The 16334-nt window shown below is 37.4% G+C and overlaps 3 protein-coding genes across 5 annotated transcripts; all 3 read left to right on the top strand.

Moving 5' to 3' along the window:
• Window positions 1-962: 962 nt before the first annotated feature.
• LOC137713751 (putative F-box/FBD/LRR-repeat protein At5g44950) lies at window positions 963-3802 on the top strand. 3 transcript variants are annotated; one of them, XM_068453099.2, is made up of 4 exons: window positions 963-1198; window positions 1665-2768; window positions 3034-3210; window positions 3290-3802. In XM_068453099.2, the coding sequence occupies exons 2-4, from the start codon at window positions 1719-1721 to the stop codon at window positions 3548-3550; spliced, it is 1488 nt and encodes a 495-aa protein (XP_068309200.2). In that variant the 5' UTR covers window positions 963-1198; window positions 1665-1718; the 3' UTR covers window positions 3551-3802. The 3 variants fall into 3 exon arrangements, with proteins under 3 accessions (XP_068309200.2, XP_068309201.2, XP_088539954.1); XM_068453100.2 differs by having other exon boundaries at window positions 987-1198; window positions 1660-2768; window positions 3290-3722; XM_088683828.1 differs by having other exon boundaries at window positions 1011-1198; window positions 2095-2768; window positions 3290-3722.
• Window positions 3803-7894: 4092 nt separating this feature from the next.
• LOC137713890 (putative pentatricopeptide repeat-containing protein At5g59200, chloroplastic) lies at window positions 7895-10962 on the top strand. The gene is made up of 2 exons (XM_068453239.2): window positions 7895-8173; window positions 8349-10962. Exon 2 carries the CDS (start codon window positions 8655-8657, stop codon window positions 10482-10484), a length of 1830 nt encoding a protein of 609 aa, XP_068309340.2. The 5' UTR covers window positions 7895-8173; window positions 8349-8654; the 3' UTR covers window positions 10485-10962.
• An 805-nt stretch (window positions 10963-11767) lies between these two features.
• LOC137713932 (F-box/LRR-repeat protein At3g59190) lies at window positions 11768-14526 on the top strand. Its single transcript, XM_088683821.1, has 4 exons — window positions 11768-11868; window positions 11959-13088; window positions 13547-13732; window positions 13897-14526. The coding sequence occupies exons 2-4, from the start codon at window positions 12105-12107 to the stop codon at window positions 14155-14157; spliced, it is 1431 nt and encodes a 476-aa protein (XP_088539947.1). The 5' UTR covers window positions 11768-11868; window positions 11959-12104; the 3' UTR covers window positions 14158-14526.
• Window positions 14527-16334: the final 1808 nt, after the last annotated feature.

The raw sequence follows: 16334 nt of genomic DNA, 5'->3' as shown, positions 1-16334 counted from the left end.
CCTCACTAAGTTGGACTGGACTAGCTATTAGTCCAATACTGTGTTTGTTCCATGCTGGGACTAACATTAATGAGACTAAAGGGGACTAGCATGGACAAAACCCTTCACTAAGAGGTCTTAGCGAGACCCCCCAATAACCATGGGACTAGCTAAGACTATCCTCTCTTTCTCGTCCTCGTCATGCTCAACGACCACTCCCGACAGATTCCTCGTCATCTCCGGTCACCTAGATCAATCATTAACTTTCCGACTCTCTTTCAGATCCATTTCACAATCAACTTTCATATAAAATATACCAAATTGAAGCTGGGAGTGATAAGATTACCATTTACCTGAATCGAGGCTAAAATGTGGTTGAATGTGGCCGGAAAATGGCCTGGAAGTCTCAGCCTGTATGGGCTTCTTCAAATCCATGACAGATTCGAGCATTCAAAGCTAAGTTCTCGGTCCAGGGATGGTGATGAATTTTTTGGCGGTGCTAACTTCATCTAATTTAACGAGGGTTGGCCGGAAAACACATCGGGAAACCTGCAACTCGTCGGGAAAATTGAAGCCGTGAGGTTCCGTTCGAACAACGCATAGCTAGAGAGGGAGGGAGGACAGAGAAATAGAGACTGGAATCAATAAGGAGTTTGACCAGGAATGAGAAAGAGACATGAATTGAGAGGTCTAAGAGGAAAAAAAAAGAGGGAGAGGATGGGACGATGAGAGAAGAGGAAAAGAGTGGGACGGAAATGGTAGGAAAAATGGAGAAAAAGATAAGATCATAATAAAATATTAATAATTTATATATTAAATAATATAATATTAGAATTTGTTATTATCCAGCTTCTTAGTCCAATACTGCACCAAACGCTTCACTAAGTTAGTCTAGTTTAGTCTAGTCTAAGCCAGTCCAGCTTAGTCCTTGAAGCTAATCCAGTCTGAGATAGTCCGGCGCAACAAACGTCAATGTGTTTGATAAAGCAAAAGCTGTCGTCTGTTTCATCATCGAAATTAGGCGATCTTCAACGAGGGTTCTAGTCCTCTGCAACTTTAGCCAAAACACCATATATTCACAAATCAAGCCGTTTCGGGCCGATCCAGCCGGTTCCGAGCCGTACCACAAACGAACCGAGGTGCTCCCGCTTCCGGAGCGCGATATGGGCACCAATGTGCCGAATCGGTCCTTCAAATTTAAAGAAGAAGATGCTTGCTGGTACGTCCTGTTATGAATCTAATAATTGTTTTAGTTGTTGAATTGGTAAAGTGGGTTTCTATTTTTGGCTCTTTCGGGGTTTTTGGTGCTGCAAAAATTGCATTTATCTTTCGATTGTCGACCCCATCAATTATTTCTTTTAATCTGTGAAAGATAGTAGTAAATTAGAAAAAGCACCCTGATAACTATAAGTTTTATAGAAAAGCACTTCAAGATCATAATTGGATTTGTAGTTCTGAAATTTCCTTTGGTGTTACAACGTGTATTGGGTTATTTATTTATTTTTTTCTCTCTAAAGAATTGAGCTTTCACATGTGTTTTTCTCTAAAGTCTGATGTTATTAAGGGCTTCCATGGCGAAAAACCGGAATGAATTCTCTTTACTTTAGTTCAGTGTATAAATATAACTGAGTATTTGTATTTACTTTGGTTAACTGAACTCTTCAACCATCCTTGTAAAAGTGCAGAAAATGGAAGACCCAATTTTCTTGTAAAGTATAAAACCCAGTGAGTGCATCAGTATGGATGGAAATCGTAAATTAATGGCAGCCGGAAGTTATCAACGTCAAGGAGTTAGAGCTTTTGCTAAGAGTATGACAGACAGAATTAGTGATCTTCCCGATGGAGTTGCTCATCACATTCTTTCCTTCCTTGCTATCACAGACCTCACTCGTTTCGGCTGTGTGTCCAAAAGATGCAAACAACTTTATCTGTCAACCCCTTCATTGGATATTGATGTATTTTCTGATGCACATATGGTTTCCTGCTTTAAGCAGTTGTTGAGTTCTTTGGATAGGTTTTTATGGATGCATCGTGGCGTTAATAAAATACAACGATTTCGTATCTATTGGGATGATTTTTGCCTTGACGATTTCCTTGAACCTGATTTTCTTGAAGATGCGACTTTTCGATTGATGACATGGATCCACAATGCTGTAAGCTGTAACGTTGAAGTCCTTGAGGTTGATATCCGGATGATGATTTGTCGGGAGAGACAACCTTTGTTTCCGTTGTCTGTCTTTCTTTGTGGATCATTGAAGTCTCTTTTTCTGAACATGGGCCGTATACTTCTTAAAGCACCCTCACTTACTTCTTCCTCTAATCTCGAGTACTTGGAGTTGAGATGTGTTTGTATAAAAGATGAGGATTTTTTCAAATGGATCTCAAGTTCATGTAAGTGCATCAAGGATTTACATCTTGAATATCTTGAGGGAATAAACAATGTCACCATTGAAAGCTCCTCTTTGAAATCGTTTAGTTTTTTGATGGTTGCTGACTCGGCTGACGGTGCCTGCCACATCAACATCTCAGGTGAGCAACTTGAAGAAATATGCATCAGCTGGGAACATACTCTTACAGGCAGCAGATTACTAAATATCCGTGCTCCAAATCTTAAGTATCTGAAGTGGTATGGGTGTTTGTCGATGCGCCAAAATTTGGGGGAACTAATGTGTTTAGAAAAAGCTGAACTTTCTTTGATGCCTGAAGCGGATGACCTTAACTTCTTGTCCGCGGTTCTTTGCAGTATAAGCAGGGTTAAAGTTCTTACGCTAAACCATGAGACCACCATGGTAGCGAGACACTTCTCTTTTAAATATTTTATATCTTTTTTATTCTAGTATTTTACAATTTGGTCCTGTATTATTTCTTAGAAAGGCTGTTAGAGTTGGTTAAATTAATTTGAAACTAAATTTAAAATCACACTTGCTAGAAAAAAACTGATATTTATGTTTCTAGTTCGGTTTGAATTGTTGTTCTGCAACGCTGTTAGATTACTTTGCCTGATCAAGTAAATTTACCTTTTGATAATTTGGGTATCGTGTTTTTAACTTGTAGGCACTGTTCAATGGGGGTTTGAAGGCAAGACTATTAGGATATGTTTTTCATTTGTGCATTTCTATTGGAAGCTTCCGTGATATCCTAGTTCCAGGAATGGTCTCCGTTTTTGGAGGACTACATAATTTGAATACTTTGGAGATAAAGACTAATCAATGGTCATGTGACCGAGAATGTGTAAGCAAAAGTCTAGCCTCTATGTCTCTCTGTGTGTGTTTTCAATTGATTCGCAAGTTGATTGTTGCCTTTCCTGCAGTGTTCTGGGTTTGACATGGGATACTGGGGTTTGCAAAACCTTTCTTTTATTCATCAACTTAAGGAGGTGACGATAGAGCTGTGCAAGGGATCTAACGGAATTCAGTTTGCAAAATATATCCTCGAGCATGCTCAGAATTTGAAGAAGGTGAAGATCGTTCATTCGCCTTGGCAGTGTAACGATATAGCAGAGGTAAAGAAACGCAAAATGGCTTCCAATATTGCCACAGTTGTCTTTGAGGAATATAGGACACCCAGATGAGTAAATTGATTTCCAGCTTACATGTCTTGCATTCAACAAAAGTAACGTCTAGCCTAGGTGTAAGGCTGAGATACTTTTGCTTTGTTGTAAGGTATTGATTAGCTTAGAACAGTAGTGAAGGGTTGGTTGACAATAGCTTATCGTAATTTAAGCAAGCTCGCCGGACGAAGAATCTAGACGTTTGAAAGTTCTCTCAAATGTATTGCATCTTGTTGCTTTCAAAGTCCACACATCGTATAGCGCTTGGTATCTGATCGTTTTAATGATGTTCCATCGTTTCTTTGCGAATCTTTGAGGTCTTTTGTTGGAAAATATACAAGGTCAGTTGTTAACCTGAAGTCCTTGAGTTTACATCCGGATGTTTTTTTTTATCGGGAGAGACGACCTTCGTTTCCTTCTGTCTTTCTTTGGGGATCATTGAGGTCTCTATTTCAAAAAGGGTCGTACACTTCTAAAAGCACCCTCACTGCTCCTCTAATCTCGAGTACTTGAAGTTGAGATCTGTGTGTATAAACGATGAGGGTTTTTTTTCAAATGGATCCCAAGATCATGCAAGTGCTTCAAGAATTTACATCTTGAATATGCTTATGGAAAATCACAAATAAATAACAAAATTCAGCCACTTAGTAGGGTCTAGTGGTATTTTTCTTCATTTGTAAGTGAGGTTTTAAATTTGATTTTCTCAGCAAAGGTGAGTTTAAACCACTTATTGCTAGCCCATTGTGAGTCTAAGCCCACTCCCTCCTCCTTAGTATAGATAATATCGTTTGTTCAAAAAAAAAAATATTCATGTAAGTGCATCAAGTGTTCGACAAGCGCCGTTACCCCGCCAAAGCACTAGGTGGTTGGTTACAGTCACGATTAATTTCTAGGGGTTTAAAAAATAAACGGGTTCCTAGGCCTACCTAGGCGACCATTTAGCCCGCCAGCACCCGTCTACCTAGGTCCCTACATAGGCCCCACAAGACGCCTAGGCGCTAGGAGGCCCTTGCTCGCCCCCCAGCTAGCGCCTTTTAGAATATTCAAAGTTTTTTTTGCAACTTCTCTAAAGTAGCTTGCATTGATCATATGTTTTAATAATAGACAAACTCAAAATTTCACACCGAGACTTCCTAAGATAATGTTGCACAGATTAAATTCACCTAAGCTACATTTGTTTCAAACTTTCAATAACACACAAATTCAAAATTTCACATAACTCACAATCTCAATATATATATCACAATTAAATAAATAATTTTACTAAAAAATTAAATTAAGAAATAAATACATACATTTTTCGTTAATTTATTCTAATTCATTCACAAACTTACAACAAACAAAATTAATTAATTACATAATTTAAAAAAAATATTTTAACAAATAAAAAAAAACAAATTAACTGGGAGAGGGAGAGTGAGAGATAGGTGATGAGGTAATTAATTACACTTTTTAAAAATATTTAACGAATAAAAAAACAAATTAATTGGGAGAGGGGGGAGGGAGGGAGGTTTTTGCAAAGGGCAGAGGAGAGCAGCATTGGGGAAAGAAAGAAAGAAAGAAATAACGAAAGAAAGAAAGAAATGAGAGGAGAAGAGAAGGGCTCCGAGCCTATTTATATGAACATGCTTGATGAAATGGTTTGTCAGACAACGTCAAAAACAATGTTGAGCAAATAAAAGAGAGAGAGAGAGAGAGAGTATTCTTGCAAAGGACAGAGGAGAGCTGCACTGGGGGAAAGAAAGAAAGAAAGAAAGAAAGAAAGGAGAAGAGAAAGAGAAGGTCGCTTGGCCTGTTTGTATGAACAGGGTGTTGCCTGACGAAATGGTTTGTCAGACAACGTCAAAAACATCATTGAGCAGATAAAGTGTTAGTGGGTTCCTTGGCAATGACTTTGTCCGATGAACCTTATAGTTTAGCCGATGAAATGGAGTGTCGGCCAATATCACATAAGTCGACAAACTGAATTTTCATTGAGAAATAGGTGACATAATACGCTCCAATTTTTTCCTCGATGCCAAAACTTTGTTTGACAAAATTTATTTTTCCCGTCAAAATGGTTTCCTCGCCTAAAGACTTTGAACAAACCCTAAATGTTGACCAATGTTGTTTGACTAATTTCTTCCGTCGGATAAAGTTACTTTTCCAAACAAAATTTGATTCGTTGAGCAAACATTTGTCGGACAAATAGTAATTTTTGGTAGTGCACTTGGCATTAGGGTGGATGCACGGGATTTGGGTGGTGACGGGGAAGGACGAGTGCACTTGTTTTTCGCCATTAACAACTTAATAGCAAAAATTTTGGAAACTGAATTTTTTTTTAATTTATTTATTTTTTACTAGGAGAGTAATTTATCATTGAGTTTATATTTCATATAACAATTGAGTTGTTACAGTTAGTCATGCGCTAGTTAATTTACTTTGATTAGGGTTTGCATTAAATTAACTATGGTTATTATGTTTCTCTTTTTTTGCCATAATCACTTAAATTTAACGCACTTTGCCATAATCACTTAAATTTAACGCACATCTTCCACTTGAAGAGGAGAATTACTTTAAAAAGAGGGGAAAAGAGTAGAAGCATGTACAGCTAGCTAGCCAAGGATCGAAGGTAAAAACATGAAGCCAAATAGTCACGTAACTATGAATACAAGACTATTTGGATTCGTATTTTTATTGTTGCTTTTCTCAACTTCGCGTAAGTCTATCTCACTTCAAAGTTTTTTTAATTTTGTGTTTCTATAGACTAGTGAAGATAAAACATGAAAAAAAAAGAACTTTTACTACGGTAAAAAAGAGAAGTCTCTTCACCATTCAAAGGAGTTTCAATTGAAAACAACATTACTTATGGGACATCTTTGTAAATCTCACTCCATCGTACAAATCAATAAATTTTATTTTTTTGTGTTCTTTTTCATGCATGATATTTAACAAAATTTGGCTCCTACTTGGTACGAGGAGGTCTCAAATTCTAATCTCTCCAGCCTTCACATAATATACGTTTACGATGAGTTTGATGTCTTTAAAATTGTTAATGCTGATAATTTCTTTTGGTTAATTTTGAGTGCAGCAAATAGGGTGGCAGGAAGATTATGTGATAAGTGTCATACGGGTATAGGTCCCCATCCTTTCTGGAGTCTTTGTTACACCAAAAACGACAACCGCTTGTGCAGAGAAAAATGCAGTAGAATGCACGGAGACCGGCGAGGGGGTGGTGGTTACGTCACCGGGCGGTGCTCGTGGTTGGTGTGTTCGTGCCTATTAGATTGTAATAACCCTAGATGTGGACCCGATGATTGGAGACATGGGGAGTGCGGAACTTTTAGTAAATTTGATTGTGAGACCTCCTGGGGAAATTAAGAAAAAAAAGAAGATGATATATGAATAAATAATTAATCACTTCTCGATTATACATACATATATGTTGATGCATTATTATCAATAGCCTTTCTGCCTTTCTGCGTGTGAAATTCTCTTTATTTATCGGAAGCGCCCTTAAAAATCTTTTAAATATGTTTGACAAATGTTTAGGCGAAAATGACGTGTTAATATTTAATTGCACGGTGTATGTCACTTTTTTTTTTTTTTAAAGTTACCGTAATCAAATATGGTGCGTGTGTTTTGATACATTAATCCAAATAAAAGATGAATAATATATACATACAAAAAATATAAAGTCTGCTTGTAATGTGATGATGTCATTTGCAAATCATTGTCTCTTTAATCATGTTTCAATGTATCAAGCGAAATAAAATATAGAAAATATGTACACGTAAAGTCTACAATGATAATAATGCTAGATCACGTGGAAAAGAAAAATATAACACATATTCTTGTTATTCACATGTCAGGTCTAGCCATATTTTCCTATTGTTTAAACCTTTAAAGATTAACCGTGTTAGTGACCAACCGCCAAACACTTAGACAGGGCCTAGTCGACGCTAGGTGAGAACTTTTAAAACAATTTAACACATTCAAACAACGAACTTGAACTCATAGCAGACTATAACCTATTTCATCAACTCACCAAATAGTGAGATTTTCAGTGTGCCGGAAACACTTTCGTACACAAGTATAATTATGCAATTTGCTGGAAAAAAATGAATTTCCTACATTTAATGTACCAAACTATATTCACACGCTGAAATTTTTTTTGACCAACGAGCAAATTTTATATCAAGTTCTCTACAAATATTAAGAACGGTTATTACTGTAAAACAAAAAGAAGGAATAAAAAATATAGGACAATTTGAGGGGAGTTTTAACAGAAATACTTACCATTCAATTTTAATGAAAAATCACATTTTTATTTTTTCTGTTACTATTCACTGCATCTTTATTTATATTATTTTTATTAAAACTAATATTTTTTTAAACTTTTCGTTAATTTTTCTCAATTTAAAGGCGCGGAGCTCAGAAGAAAGTCTGCTATACAAAGTCTTCAACTTGAACCATCCACACAGATACAGTGGAATTTAATTTCTGGTACAAGAGGAACGCAGAGGAATTCAGAAATTCGAACAATAAGCTCTTTTCACCGATACCCACTTGAGCTCCTTCTTTCGTCAGTTTCTGAGTGCCGACCAAGTGTTTGAATAAATGCCGGAACGACGGTTTCGCGTCATTACTGTTGCGCCGCTTCAGGTAATCACTAGAACTTCTGTGTTTTACTTTCATAGTAATGTTGGTGTTGGTACGTAATTCCCTTTTTTTTGCAACTTCTCTGGAGCAGCTTGATACTATTTTATAATGTGACTTCTTACTTGCGCCGTAACTTTGCCATAATACACAACACTTGAACCTCAATTTCCCTTCGCAGATGATGCTGAAGCTCGCAGGATCGTGATTGCATACGGGGTTGGTGCACCCAAGAGCTTGCTAGCTGAGAAAGACATTAAGAAAGTTTTTGAGCACCAGATAAGGTGTCGGCCAAGCATCATTGATAGAAAGAAACAGAAATCTGGGATAAGTTTTTTTTTTTTTGTTTTTTTTTTGGTGAAGCCTGTGGCTCCAAAAGAGGAAGGCTTGACCATACAATAGCGGAAGATTTTACCAAATATGTTCCCTCTTGATTTCCCCGCTTGCGTAAGAAGAGTAACTGTCTTTTGAATGAAGAACGATCACAATGGACCACAGACTGCTGAAGATCATGCAAGACTGCAAGTCTCTCAAAGAACTGAAACAAACCCATCTTCAGATTTTTGTCCATGGACTCCAACATACTAGCTTTTTGCTTCCCAAGCTCCTCACTCTCTCCTCAGAACTGGGTTCTCTTCATTATGCCTATTCTATTTTTCAAAGTTCTTGTTGTCCCAATGTTGTCGCGTACAATACATTGATAAAATGCTGTATAGGAAAGAATCGTATAGATGTGTTGCGAGTGTATAATCAAATGAAGGCGTCTAGGATTGCGCCGAACAGTTTCACTTTCACTTCTCTTCTTAGGGGCTGTGAATCTTTTGCGGCCCTTGAAGATGGCACAACCGTTCATGCTGACATTGTCAAAATGGGTTTTGGCTCTAGTGTGTTTGTTCAGAATACCCTTTTGGATTTCTATGCTAAATGCGGAGTGGGGTTGGATTTGGCTTCCCAGGTGTTTGGTGAAATGCCTGAAAGAGATGTGATTTCATGGAATACTATGATTGCTGCTTACATGGCACGTGGTGAGATAGAACCTGCTATGCGGTTGTTTCATTCAATGCAAGAGAGGAGCATTGTGACGTGGAACTCTGTTGTTTCTGGTCTTTCCAAAGCTGGAAATATGGAATTAGCTCATTCAGTTTTTGAGAGGATGCCAGAAAGAAATGAAGTTTCGTGGAATTCATTGATAACTGCGTATATACGGTTGGGTGATGTCAAGTCTGCACAGTGTTTATTTGAACAGATGCCCCAGAAAACAGTAGTTTCTTGGACGGCCATGATATCAGGGTACACCGCTATTGGAGATCTTGAATCAGCGATGAACTTATTCAATAAGATGCCATTTAAAAATGTTGTGTCATGGAATGCTATGATTGCAGGTTATGTTCATAACCACATGTTTGATCAAGCACTTTTTGTGTTCCGCCAGATGTTGATAGACGGAAAGTGCAGCCCGGATCAGAGTACTTTGATCAGCATACTATCTGCATGCACTCACTTGGGCTCTCTAGAACATGGAAAATGGATTGAATCCTATATTGAGAGAAACATGTTGGATTTGTCTATTCCCTTGGGCAATGCACTAATAGACATGTTTGCAAAGTGTGGAGATGTAGAAAGTGCAAAAGCAGTTTTTAAAAAGATGGCTAAAAGATGTATAATTACATGGACAACAATGGTTTCAGGTCTCGCTATTAATGGGTTGTGTAGAGAAGCCATATTTCTCTTCGATACTATGTGTTTAGAAGGAACAAAACCAGATGATGTCATTTTCATTGCTGTTCTGTCAGCTTGCACTCATGGAGGGTTGGTGGAAGAGGGCAAAAGAATATTTAACCAGATGAAACAAGAGTTGAATATCAAACCCCGAATAGAGCACTATGGTTGCATGGTTGATCTTCTAGGTCGGGCCGGGAAGTTGGAAGAAGCAGTCAGGTTCTTAGAAAGCATGCATTTGAAGCCAAATGCTGTCATTTGGGGAAGTCTACTCGGTTCCTGTAAGATTCATGGAAATGGAGACCTGTTAGAGTCTCTAACCAGACGGATTATGGAGCAGGAGTCTGCAAACCCCAGCTATTTAACTCTAATATCAAATTTGAGTGCATCAATTGGACAATGGAAAGATGTGCTGACCTATCGGTTAGCAATGAGACAGCAGGGAATAGAGAAAGTTCCTGGTTGTAGCTCAATCCAATTGGGTAACAAGATCCATGAGTTTCTAGCCTATGATACAAGGCATGAGCAAAGAAAGGAACTGTATGGAGTTTTAAGTAGTTTAAATGAACACTTGGTAGCAGTATCCAATGGATTATGAATATATGACGGTCTTTTGCCCTATGGTCACATCTATTCTGATGCTACGGGAAGAAGGGAATGATAAATCAGCAGTAGTTTTCCATGAAGTCCCCGAGCATTTCCATCCCAACCTGCTAAGGGTGATGAGGTACTTTGGGTCCTGGGTACTTCAAACTCAAAGATAATATCAGAAAAACACATTCTGCAGGACATCTACCTCGTGAGACAAAGCCAGAGAAAAGGTATAGGCAAACATGGCTTCATGGAAGATGGGTCGAAACTCAGAAACATTTTCAGGCAAACATGGCTGTTACAACAGAATTGGTTTGTTTAAGTTAAAATGTTGTCACACAGATCAGTTATATCCGATCGATATTATTCTTCAATGCATAATGTGTTGCTCTCTCTCCCTCTCTTCCACACAAGTGACGGCGATTGATATGGTAATTGCTTTTGTTTCTCAAAAGTTAAATGGAAAAACTCCGTTTTTCTTGAAATTCATGGCTTTCTTATTCTGTTACTTCTGTTATGATTTTAGTACCAAAGATGATCTTTGATCCACTGTCTTTTTCATCTAGCTGGATGATAGTAGCCTGAAAATTATGTTTCCAATTGTGTAGTACAGGTTATTAGTTCCAATCAACGTTTTCGTGCTTAAAGCCACATAACCCCTCCCTGACCTCCAGACTAAAAGAAAATTCCTCTGGTTTACATTGTATCCATGTATCATATCACATATGTAATTAATCGCGTGATTAGCTGGTTAAATGCTCTTGTTAAGGAGAGTTGATACCTCCTAAGGGCGTTAGAATAATTTATCAGAAAACTATTTGCAATTGCTCTATTGTCTATTGTATATCTATTTGCAAGAAGTGGACATTGTCAAGCTCTCCTGATTGGTTTGGTTCTGAATGGCCTTGGTTATAACACGGTTATCAAACGGATCCTTAGTCATCATTTCATTTTAGGTTTTTGATCTTTTGGCACCCGCAATTTATAGATCAATGCACCAAATAAAATCAATGATTCCAATTAAATGTTTCAACTGTTATAATCATCAGTGTCCATTGTTTTTTTTTTGTTCTTTTTTTTTTTTTTTTTTTGGAGGAATCGTACTTGCACATGGTACATAGACATGATTGGTGTTGGACCTGCGGTAAAATTGAAAGACTTGCAATAATCAGTCGTTTGGTCCGAAAAAGTTGAGAGACTTTGAGGGTTGGCCCAAGGGCAATTTTTTTGGGTTCAAACATGACCCAATTGAAACCCGTAGAATATGTTTTTTTTTTCCGTAAAGAATCACACCGATGTTTTTGGTCAAACCCCAAATTAACAAAAATTAGGGTTCTTTGTTTGGCCATGAAGAGGAGAGTATGATCGAATTTTCTTGGGTTGCGTGAATGGTACGTTTTAATATCAAGACTACTATTACTACTTGTCTTTATTTTGGTTCAGAAAAATCGATCTTTTGTTTTGTTATCCCATCGTGCAAGGATGATCGATTGTGAAGAGGAAGTTTGATTAGAAAGTGGGAATAGAAGAAAGACGTAAGTGGGCTTGGTTTCTGATCGCGGTTTCTGATAGAACGTGTAGTTTAGGGTTCGAGTTGGCGTCATACTGAAGAAAAAGATAGAAAAAGATGGATGGGAGACAGTGGCTTAGGGTTGACAGATTTAACGATCTTTCGGACGAAGTTGTTCATCACATTCTCTCTTTCCTCAGTATAAGAGACCTAGCCTGTTTTGGCAGTGCATCCAAAAGATGCAAAGAACTCTGTCTGTCAACTCCGTCGTTGAATTTTGATGAACTTTGTCATAGGGATCTGTCAACGTCCAGTAAGCGGTTAATGTTGTTGAGTTCTTTGGATAGGTTCTTGGTTCATCGTGGGGATGAAAAGTTACAACAGTTTCGTTTGGTTTGGGATATTGAATACTTTTTGGTGAAGGAATTTTCCTATGAAGAGGAGAAATTTCGAGTGATTACGTGGATCCACAATGCGGTTAAGTGTAACGTTGAAGTACTTGATCTTGAGTGTGGTTCATTTAGGATGGCACTGACTCCATTTCCATCTTGCGTCTTTCTTTGTCGATCTTTGAGGTCTCTAGTGGTGGACATGAAGCTTATGGTCTTTAAAGAGCCCTCCTCAGCTTCTTTCTCTAATCTTGAATGCTTGAAGTTGAGAAATGTTAAAATCGCAGATGAGGGGTTTTTCAAGTGGTTTTCATGTTACTGTAATTGCATTAAGGAATTATGTCTCGAACAAGTGTCTGGGGTACAAAGTATTACCATCGAAAGCTCGTCTTTGTTATCCTTTAGTTTTGTCAATCACTCTCTGACGGAGCAGTGCCAACTTAGCATTGCAGCTGAGAAACTTGTAGACCTAGTTATTGACATTAAATCTATTCCACACAGAAAATCGATAAATATTCTTGCTCCAAATCTTACAAGTATGAAATGGATAGGGAGATTGTTGATCCACCAAAATCTGGGGGAATTCATTCGTTTAGAGAAAGCCGACCTTTTTTTTCTGAAGAATGGAGCATATGACTTTGGCATTGTGTCCGAGTTTCTCTGCAGTATATGCAGGGTCAAAGTTCTTATTCTAAATGCAGAGAGCCTCAAGGTAAAGAGATACTATAGTAAAACTGAATTGATCTATTTGCGTTGTTTCTCTTTGTTTCGGTGAAAACTAGATACTTTGCAATCCACTATTATTAGATTGTAATCTTTCCTCGTTTGAAAAACAAGATTAATTTATCAGAATTGGTTGAAAGTTGAAAGATGTAATTGCTTTTGCGTTACTAATCATATAAGCCAGATTGAAAATTCGTATTTTTCTGAATACTGCTAGTCAGTCTAAAGATAACGAACATTATCTTTTGCATATGTTGTATTGGTGATTATTCAATCCATTGCATACAATTTTTGTTACTTTTTTGATGCGTTTATCTTTTGGCCAACTTATGATTTCCATCACTCAGTTTTGGTATTCTATCGCATATAGTTTTCATTACTGTTCTTACAGGTTCTCTTAGTTTTCATTACTGTTCTTACAGGTTCTCTTCCTTTTTTGTCATTTAGGTTTTCCCTTGTACCAAGGAAGGTTCTATGCCAAGACCTTTAGTTAATGTTCGTTATTTACGTATTGATATTGGGAGCTTGCTTGATGACCTAGTCCTGGCAATGATCTGTCTGTTTAAAACAATGCCAAATTTGAGTACCTTGCGCATAAATACTGACAGAATCTTCCTCCATTCGAAAACTGAAGTAAGTAGTAAAGGTTCTGCGTATGTCTCCGATCACCTCTCCATTTGACTTGTCTGGAATCTGGTCTTGTTGATCATGGTTAAAGAATGAATTAGTTTTCCTTTCATTATATCAGTTTCGGAGAAATTCTCAATTAATCTGCCTGTTGTTCATTGCCTTTCCAGTCCTCCGGGTTTGATGTAGAGCGTTGGAAATTAGAAAACCCTACTTGTGTTTCTGAACTTGAGGAGGTGACTATAGAACTTCCCAGTGGGTCTAATGGAATTGAGTTATCGAAGTATATACTAGAGCATGCTCAGAACTTGAGGAAAATGGTGGTTGTTCATTCACCCCAACAATCGCATGTGCGAAGAACATTAAGGAAAAGCAAGAAGATCTCCAAGGCCACAATTGTCTTTCAGAAAGATCTAACAAGAGGGAGATGAAGCAAAGAGGAGGAAGGCTGCTTGTTAAGAGGTTTTTTGTCAACTCTTTCCCGGAGAGCCATCAAGAGCACCAGCTTTAATATGCAAATGCAATATGTTAAAATATGAAGGTTTAGTTTTCCTTTGATACAAAGTGATATTGTGGTGGGGGTGGGGAATTATGGTGATGATCTTAACAAACTGAGCTATAAATTCCTTAAACGAGGCATATAGTTTTTTTTTTGGTTTTTGCTTTCCTAGCTCTTGTGGTTGCTGTAGCGGCTTTTATTTTGGTATACACTGTACAAGAGCTCTTCTTGTTAGAAATATTTTTGTTCAACGCATAAAGTGATAATGTCACTACCCAATTAATTGATTACCGTTAGATGAGTTTGACTTAATCTATTTCTTACACAAATCTTGAAATTTACACTAATCTGACGATAATTAATAGGATAGTGAGCATTTGGTAGAATATGTATGAATTTTCTGATTACATGTCTTCTCGGTAAGGAGGATTATATGAACATACTGGTGTACTATACAACCTAAGAAATTAATTACACGAAGCTTCCCCACTACACTATAGGAGTCCGCCTGTATACACCATAGAAGTGTGCAGAACTAGAGTACACTAGGTTTAGTCACTCCAACACTTCCCTCAAGTTGGTGAATGGATATCATTCATGCCCAACTTGCTAAGTGAACTAAATGAAACACTCGACTTGAGACAGCTTTAGTGAGAACATATGGCAATTGATCTTCAGATTTTACAAAGGTATCAGATCAATCTTTTTTCCAATTTTACTTGGATAAAATAAATATCCACTTCAACATGTTTAGTTGTATCATGTTGAACCGGATTGTGAGCAATATCAGTCCTAACCTTATTATCAAAATGCAGTGCCATAGCCATTCCAAGTTTAACTCCCAAATCTAACGAGACATTATGAATCCATAATAACTCACAAATGCCATGTGATATACTTCGATACTTAGCTCTAGCACTTGATCTTGCAACAACATTTTGTTTCTTACTTCGCCAACTAGATAACCCCTACCGAAGGTGAAATAACCTAAGTAGAACTTCTATCAGTGATGCATCTGACTCAATCAAAATTGGTATATACCCAGTAACATTTAGATGTCCATACTTGGCAAACATAAAACCTTTATCCGGTGCAGACTTCAAAGATCTCAATATGCGATCCATAGCATTCCTATGATCAATACTAGGAGCATGCATAAAATGACTAAAAACACTTCAACGTATGCAATACATGGTCTTGTGTGAACTAAGTATTTTAACCTTCCAAGAAGGAGTTTGATATTGTTCCTTATTAGTATTTTAACCTTCCAAGAAAGAGTTTGACATTGTTCCTTATCAGTCGGTGTCTCTAATCATGTAGTGCATGTTCCATCTCCTTTGAATATCCAAGAGGTAAGTATACAACTAATTCCAATATTGCAAGACAAAACTGCAATGTGTCACCTGACATGTTCTCTTTGAAAGGAAAGGTGAAGTATCCAATTGCTAATTACAGATCATGTGAGAACTGTTCACCATAACGGAGGGCATTGGTAAATCACATTGAATCAAATAGAGTTCCACTCAGGTCAAAGAAGTCATAAGAGACCCTAAGTGGATACAAGCTATGGATGAATAGATGTCCGTTTTTCAAAAACAATAAAACCTGAGAGATAGTAATAGGGAATAAACCGATTGGGTGCCGTTGAGTGTTTATAATCAAGTACAATGCCGATGAATCTATGGATAGGTACAAAGCAATGATAGTGGCTAAGGGGTACGTGTTTTGATTAGCCTATTAAATTGCTTGATTGAAGAATGCATTCCTTCATGGGAACTTGGAAGAGTATGTGTATATGGTTTTTTCACCAAGATATGATGTAAGTGGTAATACTTTGGTGTATCGATTGTGTAAGTCTCTTTATGGGTAATACGAACTCAAGCAATTGCCTCTGCTTGGTTTGACAAATTACTCAAGCAATGAAAAAAATATGGGTACCTCCACAATAATTCAGATCAAACTTTGTTCCTAAAGTGTAGGCTTGGCAAGTTGATGCTTTAATTATTTATGTGGATGACATGATTATTACCTGACATGATTAAGAAGAAATCCAGAAGTTACAGGTAAATCTTGCATCCAAATTTGAGAGAAAAATTTGGGAGAGTTGAG

This window comes from Pyrus communis, chromosome 14, assembly GCF_041283825.1.
Source record: "Pyrus communis isolate YQ-2024b chromosome 14, ASM4128382v1, whole genome shotgun sequence".
NCBI lineage: Eukaryota > Viridiplantae > Streptophyta > Magnoliopsida > Rosales > Rosaceae > Pyrus > Pyrus communis.
This window is presented reverse-complemented; position numbering and strand designations above follow the sequence as displayed.

Bases quoted from the DNA above. Each gene is read 5' to 3' on its own strand.
- LOC137713932 (XM_088683821.1), top strand. From the start codon at position 12,105: ATGGATGGGAGACAGTGGCTTAGGGTTGACAGATTTAACGATCTTTCG. The intron at 13,089-13,546 runs GTAAAGAGATAC...TTTGTCATTTAG, and splicing joins TAAATGCAGAGAGCCTCAAG to GTTTTCCCTTGTACCAAGGA. The intron at 13,733-13,896 runs GTAAGTAGTAAA...TTGCCTTTCCAG, and splicing joins TCCTCCATTCGAAAACTGAA to TCCTCCGGGTTTGATGTAGA.
- LOC137713751 (XM_068453099.2), top strand. From the start codon at position 1,719: ATGGATGGAAATCGTAAATTAATGGCAGCCGGAAGTTATCAACGTCAA. The intron at 2,769-3,033 runs GTAGCGAGACAC...TTTAACTTGTAG, and splicing joins TAAACCATGAGACCACCATG to GCACTGTTCAATGGGGGTTT. The intron at 3,211-3,289 runs GTAAGCAAAAGT...CCTTTCCTGCAG, and splicing joins GGTCATGTGACCGAGAATGT to TGTTCTGGGTTTGACATGGG.
- LOC137713890 (XM_068453239.2), top strand. From the start codon at position 8,655: ATGGACCACAGACTGCTGAAGATCATGCAAGACTGCAAGTCTCTCAAA.